The sequence below is a fragment of the Artemia franciscana genome, chromosome 12 (genome assembly GCF_032884065.1).
Source record: "Artemia franciscana chromosome 12, ASM3288406v1, whole genome shotgun sequence".
In the NCBI taxonomy this organism is placed as follows: Eukaryota; Metazoa; Arthropoda; class Branchiopoda; order Anostraca; family Artemiidae; genus Artemia; species Artemia franciscana.
The window spans coordinates 4,551,953-4,575,968 of NC_088874.1; the positions used below are offsets into that span (position 1 = coordinate 4,551,953).

The 24,016-nt window shown below is 36.0% G+C and overlaps 1 protein-coding gene across 1 annotated transcript in view; it reads right to left on the bottom strand.

The window, feature by feature from the left end:
* LOC136033601 (rab GTPase-binding effector protein 1-like) overlaps positions 1-24,016 on the bottom strand; it is a 119,329-nt gene that overhangs the window by 87,460 nt on the left and 7,853 nt on the right. The window contains exon 3 of the mRNA XM_065714381.1: positions 16,634-16,795. Coding sequence (XP_065570453.1) covers positions 16,634-16,795 — 162 coding nt within the window. The remainder of the gene's footprint in view (positions 1-16,633; positions 16,796-24,016) is intronic.

Consider the following 24,016-nt stretch of genomic DNA (forward strand, 5'->3'; position numbering starts at 1 on the left):
TCCCTCATATACAGAATAATTTCCGATCGTTTGAAGTTTTAATGTTGCACCGAGAATTTTTCAATTTTTTTGAAAAAAAAATATTTAATCTAAGAAAAATGTCCTAGTTTCGAAAGTATATATGTATCTTTTTTAATCAAATAACTTTGAATATTGACGGAAGTTCATATTCTCTTCAATAGTCTAAGCAAAATTTCCATATCTCTCATTATTTTTGGTGGAATAATACTGCACATACTCATTTCGAAATATGGATATTCCGATTTTTCAAAAATTTTCGGGATTACCGTTTTAATATATCTTAGAGGTTTAATGCCATGCAAAGTAAGCAAGAAAACATGCAATCTTCTATATCAAAAATGAACAGCACACTAAGATATAATTTATTAAGTTGCTATAGCGCATCGATTTTTTTGGCATTCTAGAAGTAACTTTTTTTTAATCAAGAATTTCAAAACATAAACGAATTTCCGTATTGCTCATAAACTTTCACGAAATGATACCGTATAACCTGATTCCGAAACACAGAAGTTGCGATTATTTGTAATGGGTTACTTGATACCAACACAATTTTGCACATTGATCGCCCGCATCACTCAATTGTCACTCCTTGGTCCTAATTATCTCCGCGGTACCCCTAAATGCGATAATACAAGGAGCATTCCAAAAATACAAACTATTTCTGTCAACAAGATAATGGTAACCGTTTTCTACCACTGATAAGGACTTATATTTTGTTTATTACAAGGACTTTTTACAAGGTTGAGAAACTATCACAAGAGTCTATAACGTAAAGGTTTTGAGGAAATTGTGAGCCGAAAAATTGTTAGCAAAAAAGTGACCAGGAGAGCTCTATCGTGAGGACATTTTTTATCATGCTAAAAAGGTTTGAGAGAACTTTGGTGGGAATTGCTGGCACATCCACCTTATAGCCTAGATCTAGTTCCATCTTACTTTTGTATACTTTCTTTTATATCTTTTCTATTAGATAAATAAAACCAAAAGCACAATTTTTAGATTCATGAGGCACTTGCAGATGGTGGAAGTGATACAAAGGGATTAGACATGAGTAATAGCTTTTAAATGGGAGATTAAACATGTTTGTGATGTTCTGGTAGCCCTAATAGATAAGAGACAAATCAACGCTGCCCATGCGAAAAAGGGATTTTCTTTGTTGTTCAAGGTGAGACTGTAATTCTCCTTTAAATTGTTTTCGATCATGCTAATTTCAATGGGGAGGGGGTAGATTTTGGACTGTGGTTCACCCTTAACTAGGTTTCAGCTATTACTGCAACTTGGTCCCTTTTTTATCCCCTATTCAACATCACCTATTTTACTGTTCTTCCTAAATACAAAAACAGGTTAGGATAACCTTGCATCATGTTTTTTAATTACCGTTATTGACTACAAAAATAAAATGAACAACCTATTTTACTGGTCCTCCTAAATACAAAGACAGGTTAGGATACCCTAGCATCATGTTTTTTAATTACCGTTATTGGCTACAAAATAAAATAAACAAAGTACTTCAGAGATACATTTCATTTGCGGCCAGGGCCGAATCTCCAGCATTTTATTGGGGGAGAGGGGCAAGAGAGGCCTATATCTGGATAATCAAGGGGCATGGACTATATAACAATTTTTCTCTACGTTATTGGGGCAACTGCCCCCTCCATCCCCCCCAAAAAAACGACACTCCTGTTTACGGCTAAAAAAATATGTTTTTGCTCATTTAATGAAATTTTCGACAAAAGAACATGGGAAGCACATGGAGGTAATTGCCCCACAACCCCGACCTCAGAAAGCAAAAAAAAATTAATCGCATTTATAATGTTTTCACCTATCAGTGAAATGTGAGAGCTGGAGAGAAGTCATATGCACTTTGTCAGAGAGAAGTATCTGAAATTGTTTTCCCTTTTAGTCTTTAAGACGTTAAGTATTTAATTTGTTTATACGACTTTCTGTTTTGGCGAACAAGACGATTTCTATTAGAAAAAAAAAACTAAAGCTGAATTTCAGTAGAAAAAAAGAAAACAGTCACACCTTTTATACAATTTGATAAGTCAGGGAAAATCAGAATCCATCTCAGCTACAGAGATCATTTCGGTACTAAAGGTTAAAAATAAACATGTTTTTATATAGAACTTATTTTTCCTAAAACTTAAATTTCAAATAAAATGTAAAAAAAATGCGAAAACTAGTTTTAATTTTTTTTTCTGGTAAGAATATTATAATGTATCTTAGGTTGCATCAGATATTGATAGTACACGTATCTAACTAGAGTAAGCTTTCTTAAAATTTGATTTACGTGAAATTCAAACATCTTCTCATAAAACACAATCGGCCAGTGTATCGTTTCTTTGCTTCCTACTTATTCTTAATCCCTGATTATTAAAAGGTTTTTGCTTTATCAACTACCACTAATTGTTTATTTACAAAGCGTTTCTACCTTACGATTTCAGTTAATTGACGATTTAGCTCAAAAGGCAGATTAGCCTACTCCATTCAAGCCTTGGTCATCTCGTAAGTTTTTGCGAAGCTGAACCTTCATCAACATTCGGACCAAAAGACTTAAGAATAGACTAAAACACATATTTTTAAAAGGTTCTCCACCTATATTTTTAACGAAGTGACTAAATTCTAAAAGTTCTCTACCAGCAACTTCTTTCGCTATAACATAGCCTTCATGAATATCCAAGCCAAGAAAACTGGCTATCCAACTGATAAAACTACTTCGACACCACATTTGAGGATTGTCAATCACTTTTTGAGGAATTCAAGTGCCATTTGTTCTTTATTTGTAACTAATTCAATTCAATGGATTTGAGTTCTCCTCTGCTCTGTGATAGACACCTTGGGAACCAAGTCACTGGATCATATTACTTCCTCACTTCAATATATTTTTAGAATTTATAATCTTTTCCAATATCACTCAAAAACTGTACCAATATTCTCACTATTTCCAGGTTATCAGTTAATTTATTTGTGACTAATTTCATTCTTACGGAAACTGATTAAAAAAGGCATTCATGACATAGCTGACAACTCAATAAATGGGTCACTAACCTCATTTGGGATAACATTAAAAACAGGAATTTCCTTAATCATAAAGCACATCACTTAGCCAGATTTGAAGCAATGATAAACTTGAAAATGAGAACTGATATTTATCTATCTTCTACATTGTCAAATCTTGAACTTTGTATAAACTCTTCAGTATAGTATTCACCTGTTTCTCTCAAATTCTCATCCTAGAGTCTACCAGCATCATTACTTCCTAGGAAGTAGCTACCCTTCCGGAATTTCAGCTTTATATTAACGCTTGAAACTACTAGATGGTGATGTTTACTTTTAACATTAATAACAGCACTCCTATATACCCTAGTATCTTTTATTGATAGATCCAACCAGTCTTCGGTTTACAAGAACATATTCAAAGATTATCTATCTTTCCATTATGTGAATACCATGTTAACTTATGGGCCATTTTATGACCAAATAGAGTATTGGCTAAATTATAACGCCTACAAAGTTGTAGCAGTTTATAGTCATTACTTTTTTCTCTTCCTACACCAAATTATTTCTACCGACCTGTGTGTTAAAATATTCCGATGAAAAAACAAAACATTTCTACCTGGGAACCTGTGTTTCTGCTCCTGGAACTCTAAGTAGAATTCATTTGAGGCATTACTATCTCTGTCAGTCGGTTTTAGAGGGCATATACTGCTATGACCGATACTTCGCAATTTTTAGTCATAAAATGAGCGATTATCATCTTATTTTTGATTGAATAAAAAAACAAGTTTTTATTAACGGGAAGTAAGGAGCGACATTAAAACGAACAGATATTACTTCGTATAGGGAAGGGGCTGCTTCCTCATCAACACCCCGCTCTTCGCTAAAGTTTGACTCTTTCTCTTAATTCTACTTTTTAAAACAGTAAAAAACTTTAGCGTAAAGAGCGGGCCGTTGATGAGGAAGCAGCCCTTTCATATATGGAGTAATTTCTGTTCGTTTTAAGTTTTAATGTCGCTCCTTACTTCCCGTTAAAAATACTTGTTTTTTTATTTGATTTCTGAACGTTTTTGAATCAATGCATGTTTTGATTTTGGCTCTCCGCAGAGGAATAATTAAAACGAAATTTAAATATTTTTTGGGGGGACTAAATGGCTTTCTCATAATTTTGATCGAATGATTTTGAGAAAAAAAGAGCGGGGGAGGAAGCCTAGTTGCCCTCCGATTTTTGGTGACTTAAAAAGGCAACTAAAACTTTTAATTTTTTACGAATTCTTTTATTAGTAAAAGATATACGTAACTTATAAATTAGCTTACGTAAAGAACTTTTGTATTCTCATGTTTTTATTACATATATGAGGGGGTTTGCCCCCTCGTCAGTACCTCGCTCTTTACACTAAAGCTTAAATTTTGTCCCAATTCATTAAGAATGACCCCAGAATCACAAAAGCCGTAGAATAAATAGTTGAAATTACTAAAAAATACTTTAGCGTAAAGAGCGAGGTATTAGGAGGAGGTGACTTTTAGGGGGTGTTTCCCCCTATTTTCTAAAATAACGCAAATTTTCACAGGCTCGTAACTTTTGATAGGTAAGACTTTACTTTAAACGTTTTTATACGTAAATTTTGATAGTAAACTTGATGAAACTTATATATTTAAAATCAGCATTAAAATGCGATTCTTTTGATGTAGCTATTGGTATCAAAATTCCATTTTTTAGAGTTTTGGTTACTATTGAGCCGGGTCGCTCCTTACTACAGTTCGTTAGCTCGAACTGTTTGATACCTTTCCAGCCTAAATAGGACTTAGCAGCAGGGGCGGATCTAGAGCAAAATATTGGGAGGGGCTATGTGACAAGGGCGCCAATGAGACAAAGGTGCCAATATTGACCAAATTGACAAATTTAATCTAAAAAAAAGAGCGAAAAAAAGAAAGAAAAAGAGTGCATCAGAACAAATTAAAGGGGAAGGGGACCCACTGGATCTGCCGGTGCTTAGCAGATTCATTATTCATCATGTCTACTTCCTATTTATATACCCCATCCTTCATGCCTGAGTAAATAAACTCTATATCCCCTAATTTCATATTTCATACCCATTGGATATGAATTCCTGAAGCTCCTATAATAAGTCCAGTTTGAAGCGTCTGAATATAACAGTCAAAATGTTTGCAAGAACTATCTTTGCTTTTTAAAGTCGTAACATTGAAAGTTACAATTTTCATATTCTTTAAATGAATAAAATTATGTTGACCTCAGAAAAAGCAATGGTGCCAGAAAAGGAACGGGATGGGAAACAACACATCTTCTCAGGTCTACACAGAAGTGCTTAACTCGGCTTAGAACCGGACAACATTAAGTTCCTGGGACCTCCAGTTGAATGGGGGCTTTGTGCAATCCTGGGCGCATTTTGGTCACAATTTGGTTTTCGGCACTTCGGCTATGCTCTTCTATCAACAAGAGTCAAAATCTTGCACAGAAAATCTCAAGCCTATTACCTCCAAACCATTATATATTCATGCCTATAAATAATGTGCTACTAAGGGGAGGCAACCCATAGTAGATAGATTAGCTGGGAAGAGATTTTCCAGTCCGAAAACGCGCACCAAAACAGACAAGGCTAAGAATAATTATCAATTAATCCGAATCCCGTGCAAATGCTGTGTTGTTAATGAGTGCGTCACTCCTCAAGCGGAGATAGAGTAAACCGCAAGGTCCCCAGTCTTGCAAGTACCCCGACAGGGTCAAGGTAGCCCTTTGCAGAGGCCGCTGTCCTCCCCGTGCATTTACGGTCTCTGGGCAAGGGTGCCCCAGTTTTTATTATGGACCCCCAAGGACTAGGTTCCCCTTGTTTCACGCCTTCTACGAAGGTACCCTACATATCTTTATAGCATTCCCCTATCCACCACATGGGGACTCGCTGATTGGCCTGAGGGAGATCCCTACTGAACAATATACTCAGTAGTTCTTTGGTTTTTCCTAATTGTGTGCTTTTTATATGCAATCTTCAAATTTTCAGGTTTTACAGTTTTTTGCAAACCATGGTTGCCGATAGAGCAGAAAATAGGTGATTGAACCTAAATCCCCCCCCAAATTAAGAAAAAACACCTTGGTATAGAAAATACATGGAATTCTCATTATAAGAAAAATTCCCCTTATGGATTAAGATATATCCATTTTTTACATGTTTATTATTAGACAAATCCTTACCCCACACCATTTTTGTGAATTGGTACTCCTTCCTCCTACTAACAAATCCTTCCTCCCTCTCATTTTTGTGGATGTTTGAGGTTTCAAATGACATCCCTTGCAGGAATGCAAGAAAACCCTTCGCTAAATGGTACGGTAACTATTTTCTGTGAAATGCAATAGTCAATTCACAAAAATTTAAGGGATGGGAGCAAAGTGGCAATTATTTTGCCACTAGAAATAATTACAGTGACAGAATTAATGCGACTAGAATTATTGTCTAGTTTTTGCATTTTTTTTAAACTAGACATAATTTATCACTCAATGTGCGTACAGAGGGACTCACATGTAGGTTATTCAATAGAAACCTTAATAGTAGGTATTTTCAATGAGGGACACACATGCAATTTATTTAATGAAAACCCTAAAAATAGGTATTTTTTAATGAGAATAAAGCCGAAGAAATTTTCTTTTCAAGTCTTAGAGGAAGTGGCAATCGTATCTGGGAAGATAGCCCCCCCCCCCATTCCTTAAGTAAAGCTACACGTGAAATTTGGTTCTACACATTTCTAAGGTGTAGTGCAACTGTAAAATAAACATTTGGCACCTCTCAAAATAGCATCCAAATCCCAAAATCCCCAGAAAAAACACAAACAGTAATTGATATATGGGAATAATAATAAAATTGTAGCTATTGAAGGGAGTGAGTTGGACCACAAGGTCCCAAGTCATGCACAACTATCCACAACTCCTTGCAAATCCCTATGCATAATGCATTTTATTTGAGGGGAACCATATTTGTTGGGGAGTCAATCCGTCGCAGAAGCAGATAAATGGTGTATATCACTAGGAACCTTTAAAAACTGGACATATTTGAACATAATTCAAACATTTTGAACTTGTTATAATTTGAAGATGAACATATTTTGACTATAATGTTATTATGATTTGAACTTGTCATAATTTGAACACAAGACCTTTTGAATCACTACCCATCTTTAATTCTTCAATTATATACCAAAAATATGTAATTTTTCTAAATGATTTTGCATTTTTCCGGATCATTCGTCATAAGTTCAATAATCTCCAATGAAATTTAAGACTTCTTTCCCTATCAGCAGGCATTGTGCAATCAAATAACCTCCCTGGATGAAAAAAAATCCCGTGTTCAATGATGATTATTTGCTTTAAAATGTGTTACAATACGTTCTTAAGGCGTAGATAGAAAGCAAACACTTAGATATTCTTAAAACCCAAACTAAAAAATTGATTTCAGACGCAAACGTAATACATTACTTTTTGGGAAGAAACCAATCAAAAATCACAAAAAAATGGCAAATTAAGCAACAAATATGGAGAAATCTTCAAAACAGTAACAAATGGAGAGAGAGAGAGAGAGCGTCCACCAGAAGGTCTTACTAGGTTCATTATCATTCCTAGAAACAGAACATGTTTCAAACAGTTCGTGGTAACGAACTGTAGTAAGGAGCGACCCGGCTCAATAGTAAACAAAACTCTAAAAAAACGGAATTTTGATACCAATAGATATATCAAAAGAATTGGATTTTTATGCTGACTTTGAATATATAAGTTTCATCAAATTTAGTCTTACTCATCAAAAGTTACGAACCTGAGAAAACTTGCCTTGTTTTGGAAAACAGGGGGAAACACCCCCTAAAAGTCACACAATCTTAACGAAAATCACACCATCGCATTCAGCGTATCAGAGAACCCTGCTGAAGAAGTTTCAAGCTCTTATCTAAATGTGGAAACTTAGTATATTTTGCCAGAAGACCGATCACGGATGCGTGTTTATTTGTTTGTTTTTTGTTGTTTTTTTCCCCAGGGGTGATCGTATCGACTAAGTGGTCCTAGAATGTTGCGAGAGGGATCATTCTAACGAAAACTAAAAGTTCTAGTGCCCTTTTTAAGTGACCAAAAAATTGGAGGGCACCTAGGCCCCCTTCCATGCTCATTTTTTCCCAAAGTTAACGGATCAAAATTTTGAGATAGCCATTTTGTTCAGCACAGTTGAAAAACATAATAACTATGTCTTTGGGGCTCACTTACTCCCCCACTGTCCCCAAGGGATGGACTGCAAGTTACAAATTTTGACCAGCGTTTACATACAGTAATGATTATTTGGAAGTGTACAGACCTCTTCAGGATGATTTTTGGTTGTGGGGGGGGGTTGAGGGGAGGGGGCTTCGTGGGAGGATCTTATCTTGGAGGAATTTGTCATGGGAGAAGAAAAATCCCATGAAGGGGGCGCAGGATTTTCTATCATTATTAAAAAAAAAATGAAAAAATAGATATGAAAAAGTTTTTTTCAACTGAAAGTAAGGACCAGCATTAAAACTTAAAACGAACAGAGATTATTACACATATAGGGGGTCCATCTCTTCCTAAATAGGTCGCTCTTTACGCTAAAATATTTTTAGTAATTCCCACTATTTATTCTACAGCCCTTGTGATTAAATTATGGAAAAAATACAAATAGAATAGAGCATAAGAATACAGCTCGGAATTAGGGCTTGCATTGGCAGACTTTTTTTTAAACAAATCTATTTCTAAATCTACAGTATATATATAAATATATATAAATATATATATATATATATATATATATATATATATATATATATATATATATATATATATATATATATATATATATATATATATATATATATATATATATATATATATATATATATATATATATATATAAATATATATATATATGTATATAAATATACATATATATATACATATATATATATATATATATATATATATATATATACATATATATATATATATATATATATATATTTATATATATATATATATATATATATATATATGTATATATATATATATATATATATATATATATATATATATATATATATATATATATATATATATAAATATATATATATATATATATATATATGTATATATATATATATATATATATATATATATATATATATATATATATGTATATATATATGTATATTTATATACATATATATATATATATATATATATATATATATATATATATATATATATATATATATATATATATATATATATATATATATATATATATATATATATATATATATATATATATATATATACTGTAGAACGGAGTAGCTTTGAACGCTATGGGAAACTTTGAACAAAATCAGTAACGACAATGACCGCTCTTTTGCAGACAATAGTGGAATTATTCGCTCGTACTTGTTACTAGACAATTGACAGACGAGATCTTAATCAGTTGGTAATACTTGCATTCGGATTAACATGAAATATTAGCTTTTATTCTTAAAAGAATTCGAGTTATCCAAAATTGTCAAAAAGTGCTGAAAGTAAGTTACCCTTTTTTACTTTCATAAACTAAACTACATCTTTCAATCTTACATTTTTCTATAGCCAAGGAGCCGAATGGTTAGGTTTTTAGGTTAAATCATTTCCGTATTCCATGGATTCAAGATGGCAGTAGTGTTAAATGTTAACCGCAAATATTTCGTTTTTTTCGGGGTAACTTTTATATTGATTTCAGTGTTCTGTACTGGCCAGTTGTTCAACTTTGCATTGAATTGAGGTTTACTCTGTTGTTTAGACTTTCAGCAAAACTCTTTTATTCTATTGATCCTTAGGAAGGCGCAAATCAAATTCATCTCTTTAGCTATTGTTAAAATTTTTGACCATTTCCTAATTCCTTCAGACCTACTTTTATTTCTTCTTAGGGGAGAAGTCATTAAAGAGACATTAATGGAATTATAAAGTTAATTATAGTGTAAAATATAAAAAAGAGAAGTACGATTTGCGCTTTGAAAAACATGAAAATTAAGTTAAGGCAATTTAATTTGGGTCCTTTGTAATTTAATTTGATGCATTTAAAAAAAGACAGTTTTTAAAAATATTATTTTCAATTAAGGCTCATGCCTTCTGCTTTACCGCTAGAGGTTTACTTATCAGGTCGTGGTTTATCACGCAATATAGCAGAGTAAATACAGGACAAGTGAAATTATGTATAGGCACCCAAAATGGAAACAAAATCACAGAAACAATTAAATCCTTGGAACTGAGCCTACCAGTGGCAATGCTCTACCGTTGCCTGTTGTTAAAACAAAAAGCCTTCATTGTACTATTTTTGTTTTCAGTCGCTTAGTAGAGAAGCGATGGTGGTAAAAACTGTGAAAGAAAGTCATTTGAGAGTCTTAATCAAAAATTTTTATTTTGGTAAATGGAAGTAATTTGGTAAATGGCGATGGTGGTAAAAACTGTGAAAGAAAGTCATTTGAGAGTCTTAATCAAAAATTTTTATAGATGTCCAAGACATATAGGAAACCAGTGAATGCAAGAAAGTGTGCAGTTATGACGAGGAAGTGATGGAAAAAGCTCTGGAGGAAATAAAGAAAGGAGACCTAACAGTGAGAAGGGCTTCAGGGAAATACAGGATTACTTAGGGTACTCTTTGTCACCGAATGAACAAAAAACACAACAAAAAGGTAGGAAGACCAACTGTATTGACGGAAATTGAAGGAGAAACTATCGTATCCCATTTGCTTACATGTGCTGAGTGGGGGGTTTCCTGTTAATCGCTTCGAGCTGAAACTTATAGTCAAAAGTTACCTTGCATCAATTGAAAAAAACAGTATATTGCTTTAAGATCTATATACCTGGATAAGACTTTATGAATTCTTTTCTAAATTGACATAGTTCAAAGCTTCGAATGATAACCGTAGCGAACTACTCCATAAAAGAGCTTCTGTTTCATCTAAAATGTTGAACCAGTACAACAACCATTTAGAGATGACTATTCAGGATGTGTCTTTGTCGAATTTTTACCATTACGATAAGACTAACTTAACAGACAACCCCAGGAAAAACAACTGCATTGTGAAAAAAGGTGCCATATACCCCTCAAGAATAATGAATGAAACAAAGAGAGCAATATCCCTGATGATATGTGGAAATGCAGAAGGCGGACTGCTGTCACCCGGCAGCAGCTTTTGCTGCTGCGGACTTAGCTTTTTTCACATAAAAAGCTAAAGACATGTTTAGCTCGTGGCGTACAGGAGGCCCTAAAGAAGTTAGCTATGCTGCATTTAAATCAGGATGGTTTGAGAGTGAAATTTTTGAAGAGTGGTTTATGTCACTGACACACCAACACTTAAAAAAAAGAAAAGGGGTGAAAGTTTTTTTGGGTGACAGCCTCGATTCCCACATTTCTGCTAAAGTGTTGAAAGTCTGTAGAGAAAACAATATTCACTTTGCATGCTTTTCACCAAACGAAACAGATATACTGCAACCTCTTGATGTTACATTTTTTGCTCCAACGAAAAGAGCGTGGAGGAGAATGCTTGATCATTACAAAATAGATAGTTCACAAGAAACTGCAGCGAGAAAAGACAAATTCTCCCAGCTTCTGAAGCTACTCCTGGAAGGTCTAGCAGCAAACGGAAAGGCAAACCTAAAGATTGGCTTTGTCAAGCGTTTATCACGTTCCAGCACATCCAAGACCATCAACTTCCCGTCCAACAAACTCCACAAGAGGTTGTGGACAACGTCAGCAAAGTTTTATTAGATGTCTGGCAAGTCCACAGAGTTGGAATATCTGTAAGGAATATCACGCGCAAACATCTTAGCATCATACCAGGGAAAACCATTGGGGATGCAGAAGATGCAAGTTGTGAGTCTGATATGACTGACGCATCCCGATGCAAATGAGTCTAAAATGGAAGTTGATGAGTTGACGAGCGCTAGCCCTTCTAATCTGTCAAGCAAGGCAGCCGCTAATATGGGTTCAAATTATCCACCAAAAACCATGGATGGACGCTGTTTCATTGCAAAGTTCTTCGTGAGTTGTATTTATAATAATTTTGTAGTGTTAGAGGTAGATGCTCCTTCTTCTGACGGCTTGCTGAATGTGATATGCCTGCGAAAAAACAAGGATGGATTCTTCTATTTTCCCAGGGCGAAAGACTCAGCATCCATCCCTTCCGAAAAGGTAGTGGAAGATCTTCCAGCCCTTCGACTCACTAACGGCGGAAAATTTGTAGTTGATTATGACTTTGGTTATCTGCTACTTCACTAATTTGACTTTTTCTTTGCCTTTTTATTTTAGAAGTAACATTGTAGTTCTCTCAATAAACGAGTTTTTTTTACTTTAAGTTTGATGTCATATGCCTTCCAACTCCTCCAACTCTTGTTCAATATTACCCATCAAATTTTTTAGTGTTCTAAGTTAAACACCCCATGAGGTAACTTTGAACACTGGGGTAACTTTGATTGGTGTAACTATTATGTAACTATAGTTATGTAACTATTATGTAACTATAGTTACACTTTAGGATTGGTGTAACTATTACAAAATGAAGACCAGCAGTTTCGGACAGTTGCCATTCGACGTAAAATGACGTATTCCCCAGATGTCAAAAATATTATTAGTAAATTCTAGTTTAAAGAAAAACATAAAGAAATAACCTCGATTTTTCACGATTTTTAGTTCAAAGTTACTCCGTTCGACGGTATATATATATATATATATATATATATATATATATATATATATATATATATATATATATATATATATATATATATATATATATATATATATATATATATATATATATGGCTACAGTATCTTATCTGGAAGGCGTATCTTAACGGCAAGAATAATTTTCAAATATCAAATGGAAAGAGAAGACGAGGAATAAAACCGGCTGGATATTGAAAATTATCGCAAATATCTAATGAAACAGTAGGATATTTTAAAGTCGGCCTGCTTCCATTCCATAACAATTTCGTTAATCCTTAAGACCAAGCAGCTTCAACCAGCAGACCAAGTATGGGCTCTAGAGAGTACTTTAGTTAATGTAGAGAGGCCAATTTCTTATGCTGTGCTATTTATGATTAAATAAAAAAAACTAGTTTTTTTAACTGAAAGTAAGGAGCGACATTAAAACTTAAAACGAACAGAAATTACTCCGTATATGAAATGGGTTGTCCCCTCCGCAGTCCCTCGCTCTTTACGCTAAAGTTTGACTCTTTGCCACAATTCTACTTTTTAAAACAATTAAAAACTTTAGCGTAAAGAGCGTGGGACTGCGGAGGGGACAACCCATTTCATATACGGAGTAATTTCTGTTCGTTTTAAGTTTTAATGTCGCTCCTTACTTTCAGTTAAAAAAACTAGTTTTTTTTATTTAATTTCTGAACGTTTTTGAATTAATGCATGTTTGATTTTGGCTCTCCGCACATAAATTATTGAAATGAAATTAGTATATTATTTTTTTTTTTTTGGCTAAATGGCTTTCTCTTAGTTTTGATCAGACGATTTTGAGAAATAAGGGGTGGGGAAGGAGGCCTAGCTGCCCTCCAATTTTTCGGTTACTTAAAAAGGCTAGTAGAACTTTTAATATTCAACGAACGTTTTTATTAGTAAAAAATATACGTAACTTAAGAATTAACTTACGTAACAAACTTTTATATTCTTATATTTTTATTATGTGTACGAGGGGGTTTGTACCCTCGTTAATACCTCGCTCTTTACACTAAATCGTAAGTTTTGTCCCAATTCTTTAAGAATGACCCCTGAATCAAAAAGGCCGTAGAATAAATAGTTGAAATCACTAAAAATATTTTAGCATAAAGAGCGAGGTATTTATCTCCTCCTAAATACCTCGCTCTTTATGCTAAAGTATTTTTAGAACCCCTCATATGCGTAATGATCTCTGTTCGTTTTAAATTTCAATGCTATTCCTTACTTTCATTTGAAAAAACGTTTTCATGTTTATTTTTTCATTGTTTTTTTATAGTAATGCTAGAAAATCTTGCGCCCTTTTCATTGAATTTTTCTTCCCCCATGACATATTCCTCAAAGGAAAGATCCTCCCACAAAGCCCTCTCCCATCAACCCCACCCCCCCAAACCAAAAAATCCCCATGAAAACGTCTGTACACTTCCCAATAACCATTACTATATGTAAACATTGGTCAAAGTTTGTAACTTGCAGCCCCTCCCTCAGGGATTGTGGGGGAGTAAGTCATTCCCAAAGACATAGTTATTATGGTTTTCGACTATGCTGAACAAAATGGCTATTTTAAAATTTTAATCTGTTGACTTTTGGAAAAAATGAGCATGGGAGGGGGCCTATTTGCCCTCCAATTTTTTTGGTCACGTAAAAAGGCAACTAGAACTTTTCATTTCCGTTAGAATGAGCCCTCTCGCGACATTCTAGGACCACTTGGTCGATAAGATGACCCCTGGGAAAAAAAAAAACAAATAAACACGCACCCGTGATTTGTCTTCTGGCAAGAAATACAAAATTCCACATTTTTTAGATAGGAGCTTGAAAGTTTTGCTATAGAGTTCTCTGATATACCGAATGCGATAGTGTGATTTTCGTTAAGATTCTATGACTTTTAGGGGATGTTTCCCCCTTTTTTCCAAAATAGGACAAATTTTCTCAGGCTCGTAACGTTTGATGACAAAGACTAAATTAATTGAAACTTATATATTTAGAATCAGCGTAAAAATTCGATTCTTTTGATGTATCTTTTAGCATCAAAATTCCGTTTTTTAGAATTTCGTTTACTATTGAGCCGGGTCGCCCCTTACTACAGTTCCTTACCACGAACTGTTTGAAAAGAAAATAATTCGGTATTTCGGGGCTTCTGACATTATTACTCCTTTGCGGAAGTTAGGCTCAAAATTGAAAAAGGATTATATTTTTTCTCTGGGCCCCTTCCACCTCTTAGTTCGTTTATTTTCCCGTTAGTTTTCACCTGTTTTCGCTTTATAGTTGTGTTATCTCTTAGCAGTTCTTTCGTTAGTTGAGTTATGGTTGTGTATATATGTTTTATCGCTCGTATAGTTATGTTATTTTCAAATTATACTCCATAATAGAGAGGCTCCGAACACCCAGCATTGTATGTTAAGCTCTTAATTTGACGTTTTTTTTCTAACGTGACCACATTCGTCCTGCGCCCTTTTCATTGAATTTTTCCCCCATGGAATATTTCTCCAAGGAAAGATCCTCCCACATAGCCCCCTCCCTCAACCCTACCCCGAAAAACCAAAAAAAATCCCCCTGAAAACGTCTGTACACTTCCCAATAACCATTATTATATGTAAACACTGGTTGAAGTTTGTAACTTGCAACCCCTCCCCCAGGGACTGTGGGGGAGTAAGTCATCCCCAAAAACATAGTTATTATGATTTTCGACTATGCTAAACAAAATGGCTATCTCAAAATTTTGATCCGTTGACTTTGGGAAAAAAATGAGCGTGGGAGGGGGCCTAGATGCCCTCCAATTTTTTTGGTCACTTAAAAAGGGCACTAGAACTTTTCATTTCCGTTAGAATGAGCCCTCTTGCGACATTCTAGGACGACTTGGTCGATACGATGACCCCTGGGGAAAAAAAAAAAAAAAAAAACAAACAAATAAACACGCACCCGTGATTTGTCTTCTGGCAAAAAATGCAAAATTCCACATTTTTGTAGATAGGAGCTTGAAACTTCTACAGTAGGGTTCTCTGATACGCTGAATCTGATGGTGTCATTTTCGTTAAGATCCTACGACTTTTAGGGGGTGTTTCCCCCTATTTTCCTAAATAAGGCAAATTTTCTCAGGCTCGTAACTTTTGATGGCTAAGACTAAACTTGATGAAACTTATATATTTAAAATCAGCATTAAAATGCGATTCTTTTGATGTAGCTATTGATATCAAAATTCAATTTTTTAGAGTTTTGGTTCCTATTGAGCCGGATCGCTCCTTACTACAGTTCGTTACCACGAACTGTTTGATAACCATTTAAAAGGCTGTTTTAACAACAAAATTGCTACGCCTGTCCAACCCTTTAGATACCATTCAGTTCAGCTAGTGGAAACCTTAAATTAATACTAGCAATTAAGCTATCTATGACCCATCCGTATCGAGGGGATTTTGACCCAACCCCCTCCTCAAAATGTTTGTCCAACTCGTAAAAACGTAATTAAAACGGAAAAAAAATTGATGCGTTTCTAAAGTTTTTTGTACCCCCCCCCTCCTCTCAAGCCCGAAAAAACCTTTTTGTAACCTCCCCCCTCCAGAAAAAAGTCCTGGATACGACCCTTCCCACCATACAAACACTTAAGACGGAATAAAAATAATAACGTAGGGAACCAAAAAAAAAACAGAAATCGAAGATGTTTTAGCCATTTTGTTACCCAAATGTGAACAAAAATCAAATTTAAAACACAATTATCAATGATTTGCACAGAAATAGGGTTTCGGGTCTTCCCCCCCCCCCCTTATACCAAGGTATTAAACGATCTTTTATAGTATCTTTTCTATTTTATGGTAACCAAAATAGCTTATTCAATAGCATGTAATCCCAATTGGAAATAAAAATAAGTTTACCTTCCAGTAATGCCTGAATGGTTTCTAGTTCCTCTTTATATCGTCTTTCCACTCTCTGTATTTCATCACTCCATGTTAACTGGGCTATAGCGTTGATTTGCCTAGCTTCTTCAAGTTCAGACAACAATTTCTGAATTTGGTTTAGGTGAAGAGCACAGGCTCCTTAAAAGAACAAAAGTACAGCAACTTGTGTGTTAATCTTTTATGAAAATTTAAGTCCCTGAAAATGAAACTACTTTTTTTTATACAAAAGTATTGACAGTCTGAAGACCCTTTTATCCAAACAAATGAGTTTCAAAACTACAACACACATACAAGACCGTATCCAGGGGGAAGGGTTTGACTCCCACCCCATTTTAGTCCAACTCATAAAAGCGTAACAAAAATGAATAAGAACAATTTTTTGGTGAATTTTTAAACTTTTTTTGTACGCCGCCCCCAGAGAAAATATTTTGTACCCCCCCCCCCACCCAAAAAAGATATTTTGTACCCCCCCCCCCCCCCCCGATAACGGCCGTGCACACACACTTCAGAAGGTTAGTGTTTGTTTCTCGTATTTGTGTATGTGTTGAGCAACGACGGCTTGGCGGAGTTCCAATGTCTGCTTTTTATTTCGTTTAGCATCTTTTCCATAGACTGAACGTTATTCTCGTTACTTGTTTCTTTTAGTTATTTTTGTATTTCATCTGGGTTTTTTTTTTTTATTCGTTTTGATGGCACTTGGTATTAACCAAGTGACATCTAGCGATCGCAAATTCTGTCGGTCTGTCTGTCGGTCTATCCCGGTTTTGCTACTTTAGGCACTTCCAGGTAAGCTAGGACAATGAAATTTGGCAGGTGTATCAGGGACCAAACCAGATTAAATTAGAAATAGTCTTTCTCCCGATTTGACCATCTGGGGGAGGGGCGGTTAATTTGGAAAAACAGAAAAATTAACGTATTTTTAACTTACGAACGGGTGATGAGACCTTAATGAAATTAGATGTTTGGAAGGATATCGTGTCTCAGAGCTCTTATTTTAAATCCCGGCCAGATCCGGTGACATTGAGGGGAGTTGGAGGGGGGAGCCTAAAATCTTGAAAAACGCTTAGTGTGGAGGGATCGGGATGAAACTTGGTGGGAAAAATAAGCAGAAGTCCTAGATACGTGATTGACATAACCGGAACAGATCTGCTCTGTTTAGGAGAGTTGGGGGGAGGGTTTAATTCTGAAAATTAGAAAAAAATAAAGTATTTTTAACTTGCGAAGGAGTGATTGGATCTTAATGAAATTTGAAGTTTTGAAGAATATCGTGTTTCAGAGCTCTTATTTTAAATCCGGACTGGACCGGTGACATTGGGGGGAACTGAGGGGGGAACCTAAATTCTTGGAAAACGCTTAGAGTGGAGGGATCGGGATGAAACTTGGTGGGAAAAATAAGTACAAGTCCTAGATACGTGATTGACATAACCGGAACAGATCCGCTATCTTTTTGGGGAGTTGGGGGGGGGTAGTTCTGAAAAATTAGAAAAAATGAGGTATTCTTAACTTACGAAGGAGTGATCGGATCTTAATGACATTTAAAACTTGGAAGGATATCGTGTCTCAGAGATCTTATTTTAAATCCCGACCGGATCCGGTGACATTGGGGGGGGGGAGTTTGGGGGAAGGGACCTAAAATCTCGGAAAACGCTTAGAGTGGAGGGATCGGGATGAAACTTGGTGGGAAGAATAAGCACAAGTTCTAGACACGGGATTCTTCTCTCTTTGGGGGAGTTGGGGGGAGGGTTAATTCTAAAAAATTAGAAAAAATGAGGTATTTTTAACTTACGAAAGAGTGATCGTATCTTAATGAAATTTCATATTTACAAGGACCTCGAAACTCAGATCTCTTATTTGAAATCCCGACCGGATCCGGTGTTATTAGGAGGGGGGGGCAGAAATCTTGGAAAACGCTTAAAGTGGAGAGATCAGGATGAAACTTGGTGGAAAGAATAAGCACAAGTCCAAGATAGGTAACTGACATAGCCGGAAAGGATCCGCCCTCTTTGGTGGAGTTGGGGGGGAGGGGGAGTAATTCGGAAAAATTAGAAAAAATGAGGTATTTGTAACTTACGAACAGGTGATCAGATCTTAATGAAATTTGATCTAGAAGGATCTTTAGAACTCTCATTTTAAATCCCGACCAGATCCGGTGACATTGAAGGGAGCTGGAGGGGGAAACCAGAGATCTTGGAAAACGTGAAAATCAAGGTATCTTACGAATGGGTGATCGGATCTTAATGAAACTCGATATATAGAAGAATCTTATGTATCAGATGCTCCATTTTCAATTCGAATCGGATCCGGGGACATAGAGGGTTGGAGGGGGGGAAACAGAAATCTTGGAAACCGGAAATCTTGGAAAACGCTTAGAGTGGAGAGATCGGTATGAAACTTGATGAATGGAATAAGCACAAGTTATAGATACGAGATTGACATAATTGGTACGGATCCGTTCTCTTTGGGGGAGCTGGGGGTTGCTAATTTGGGAAAATTACAAACAATTGTGGTATTTTTAACTTAAGAACGGGTGACCGGATCTTAATGAAATTTGATATTTAGAAGGAACTCATGCCTCAGATTTCGTATGTCAAATCACGATCAGATCTGTTGACATTGGGGGGAGTTGGAGGGGGAAACCGGAAATCTTGGAAAACGTTTATAAATGTCGTAGAATGGCTCTTCCGACCTCTTCACAAGTGCCATATGAGCTCTTAGCTCTTGTTTTTTTCTGTTTGTTTTGGTTTTTTTTAACTCTTATTCGCACGATTAAAAGTGACGATATCCAGTTGATAGTATAAGTACCTGTAAAAAAACGGATAGCACCTCAAAGCAACATTAGAGAATAATTCAGACTTCAAATTACTCAGAATTATAACTGCTGGTTAAATAAGAAAAAACATTATTCCGTATTGTTGCCCCCCTCCTCAATTTCTTGCTCTTCACGTTGAAGTTTTTAGCACTTAAAAAAAAAATCCTATTCTAAATAAACAGCTGTTGTGTGTCAAGAGTCGTTATTGAAAAAAATCGGGACAAACAGTCAAAAATTAGCGTAAAGAGCAAGGTATTGAGGAGAGGAGGGGAGCCCTTCACACACGGAATCATTTCTGTTCGTTTTGAGGTTCAGTGTTGCTCCTTACTTTCAACTGAAAAACTTGTTTATTTAATTTATGATCGTTTTTCAAAAAAATGCCGGTAAATCTGGCTCCATAAAAAATTCCCCCCTCATGGGAAACTCCTCCGTGGAAACTTCCTTTCATGTAAAATACAATTCCCCCCCCCCTGAAATTTGCTGCAGAAGATTCAGCCTGAAAAATTCTACTTAGCATTCTTTCATTTGAAATACACTAATTTCTAATAGTTTTTTCTGATCATTCTGGAAATCCCCCTTCCGTAGATTTTTTTTTACCCGAAAATCCCAAATCCACTGAAAAATTTCCCCTAGAACATCTCCACATGCAAAATTGAGTTGACAAAGAGAAAGTAAGACAAATAAAATTAATTTCTTATAGTATTTTTTTTCCAATCCCTACCCCCCCCCCCCCCCACTGAAAAATTTTCCCTGAAAATTCGCCCTGAAAAATTTACCTCCCCATGGAAAATTCTCCCCATGGAAACCCACCCTAAGGACGAAGTCTCCCCCCACCAAAAAAAGTTAGTGTACTTCCCAATAACAAATATTATCCACTCGCTACTCATTCACTACTCCTTAGCTATAGAACACTAATGTTTTGTCAACCCTGATTTCAGAAGCAACGCTCTTGCATTGCCTATAGTAAGGCCATACAGCTCCAATGTTTTATTGTTACTATTTATTTTTGTCCCAGAGGCACTTCATATGGGAGAGGTTGTTGCATTTCGGAGAGGGCTCATTTGATTGGATATCGGAAGTTCTAGTGCCCTTTTTAAGAGTCAAAAGAGATCGGAGGGCAACTAGCCCCCCTTTACACCCTTTTTTCCTACAGCCCATCCAATAAGAACTTTGAGATAGCGTTTTTTAATGGTTCAAGGATCATATATAAAAAATCTGGGGTCGACACAGCCCCACAGGGCCCGAGGGTAGTAAGTTATGCCCTGGGGGCATATACGGTTCTTATGAAAGGAATGCTCGTAAAATCGAAGAGAGGGCTCATTTGATTGGAAATTGAAAGTTCTAGTTCAATTTTTGAGAGTCGAAATAAATCGCAGGGCAACTAGCCCCTCCCCCCACACCTCAATTTACCCAAATGCATCGGAAAATTTTTGAAATAGCCATATTATTAAAAATAGTTCAAAGGTCAGATAACAAAAACTCGGGTGTAGACACAAAACCCCATGGCCCGGGGGCAGGCGTTGTAGGTTATTCCCTAGGGGCATATATGGTTCTTATAAAAGGGATGCTCGTATAAACTTCAGAAAGGGCTCGTTTGATTGGAGATTGAAAGTTCGAGTTCACTTTTTAAGAGTCAAAAGAGATCCGAGGGTAACTAGCCCGAAACCAATAAAAATTTTGAGATAGCCATTTTTTATATAGTTCAAAGGTCAGATAACAAAAACTCCGGTGTCGATAACGCCCCCAGGGCCCGGGGGCAGGCGTTGTTAATTATGTCCTGGGGGTGTATATGGTTCTTATAAAAGGGATGCTCAAATAAACTTGAGAGGCCTCATTTGATTGGAAATTGAAAGTCCCTGCGCACTTTTTAAGAGTCAAAAGAGATCCGAGGGCAACTAGCCCCTCCACGCCCTTTTTATATAGATAACTTCGAAGACCACACTGCCTTTCCATGACGAAAGTAAAACAGTTCAAAATAGGGATGAAACCTTGCTTTTGACGGTGAAGAGATATAAAATTATTTAACTGGATATTTCGAACACATATACTGTGTTCATCATCAGCAGTAAAACTATCAGCATCCCTATTTGGAACTGTTTTACTTACGCCGTTTTCCCCCCAAATCCATCCGATAACAATTTTGAGATAGCCATTTTATTAAAAATAGTTCGAAGTACTGATAAGAAAATTCAGGTGTCGACGCAACCACCCAAGGCTCGGGGGTAGGCGTTGTAAGTTATGTTCTGGGAGCATATATGGTTCTTATGGAAGGGATGCTCGTATAAACTTCAGAGAGGGTTCATTTAAATGGAAATTTAAAGTTCTAGTTCAATTTTTAAGAGTCAAAAGATATCGGAGGGCAACTAGCCCCCCACGCCCCTTTTCCCCAAGCTCACCTGATGTAAATTTTGAGATAGGCATTTTTTTAAAAATAGTTCAAAGGTCAGACGACAAAAACTCCGGTGCCGAAATAACCCCTCATGGCCCGGGGGTAGCCGTTGCAAGTTATGCTCTGGGGGCATATATGGTTCTTGTGGAAGAGATACTCGTATAAACTTCAGAGAGGGGCTCATTTAAATGAAAATCGACAGTTGTAGTTCACTTTTTAAGAGTCAAAAGAGATCCGAGGGCAAATAGCCCCCCCCCTAGCATTTATCCCCAAACCCCTCCGATACCAATTGTGAGATAGCTATTTTTTTTAATGGTTCAATCATCAAATAACAAAAACTTCGGGCCGACAAAACAACCCGAGTCCAGGGGCGAGTTTTAAGTTATGCTCCTGAGGCGTATAAGGTTTTCATGTAAGGGGTGGTCTTATAAACTTCGAAGGTGGCTCATTTGATTGAAAATTGAAAGTTGTAGTTACCTTTTGATGAGTCTAAAGTTAACGAATGGCATCTATCCCTTCCCCCTGACATAAACAACCTCTTTTCCCCAACTGCACCAAACGAAAACTTATAGTCAGTTTGTTTAAAATAGTCCAACGACAAGACAACAAAAACTCCATGTCAGCATATCCTCTCCCCCCAGAGCCATGAAAAAGGTTGTAAATTATGCCGCAGCGGCATATAAGCTTTCGTTAGCTTTCTGAAAACATACAGTTTTCAGTAAAGCGCCAATGACGCAGTAGGTTTTAGAATTTTACAGTGAAAGAAGGAGGCAAAACCCAAACTCTTTTTTGTAGAGATTTTGTTTGTTTTAAGCTGGATTTGCATATTCAACTTCAGCTTTACTCGTTTTGAGATTTAATTAATTCATTTATATTAGCACCTGTTGTTTTTTTGCTCCAACCTATGGAGCTGCATTGCTACTTACTTACAGTTTGTTACCATCGAACTGTTTGAAATACTGCGTTGAAAAACAACAAACAAGACCATAAACAATAAACAAATAAACAGGATTTTTCACACCTTTTGGTCTTTTTCGATTCAAACGAGCACCATTTGGATTGTGTAATATGCCATCTACTTTCCAGAGGCTAATGGACAGGGTTTTCAAAAGTATTTGGCATAAGACCTTAGAATGCTTTTTAGACGGTCTCATATCTCATACGGAAAATACCGAACGCCATTTAAATGTTTTAGAACTAGTTTTTGCAAAGGTTCGTGAAGCTAACCTCCGTCTTAGACCATCGAAGTGTAAATTTTTAGCGGAATCGGTAGTAGTACTTGGGCATCTGGTTTCGCATGGGTCTATACGTCCAGACCCGGAACGTAAGACAAATTAAAAGAATTTCGTACAGGAGTTTTGGCAAATCTCCTCCACCCAACGAAAAGTTCCCCTCAAAAGTTCACCTCCGAAAAATTCCTGCCCCATGGAAAATCCCCCCGGCAGAAAATTAACCACCACAACGACCCTCCCCCCAAAAAAAAATGTGTGCAAACCTCCCAATAACAAATAATATACAAAAATGATGGGCAATAATAACTTTCCCCAGGAACTGTTGGAGTCATGCTATCTCCAAAGGAATAGTTATTGGGTCTTTCAGCTATGCTGAACTAAATGGATATCTCCAAATTTTCATCAGACGATTTTAAGGGGAAAAGGGGTGTGGGAGGTGCCTAGTTGCCCTCCAGCCTTTTAAGTCACTTTAAAAGGGCACTGTAACTTTTAATTTCCGTTCGAATGAGCCTTCTCCGTATGCTCTAACACCATTGGTTTGATATGATAACCCTTGGGAAAAATAAAAAATAAATAAGTAAACACGCATCCATGATCTTTCTTCTTGCAAAAATGCCAAATTCCACATTTTTGCAGATAAGAGCTTGAAACCTCTTCAGAAGGGTTTTCTGATATCTTAAACCAGATGGTTTGATTTCCATTAAGATTCTTTTACTTGTAGGGGGTGTCTCCCCCCTTTTTTGAAAATCAGGTAAATTTTCTCAGGCTTGTAGTCTTTGCCAGTAACACTAAACTTAATGAATCTTAAAAATTTGGAACAAGCATAGGCCTAATCAGCCAATTCTTTTCATATATCTATTGATATCAAAATTCAGTTTTTTAGAATTTTGGTTCCTATGGAGCTGCATTGCTACTTACTTACAGTTTGT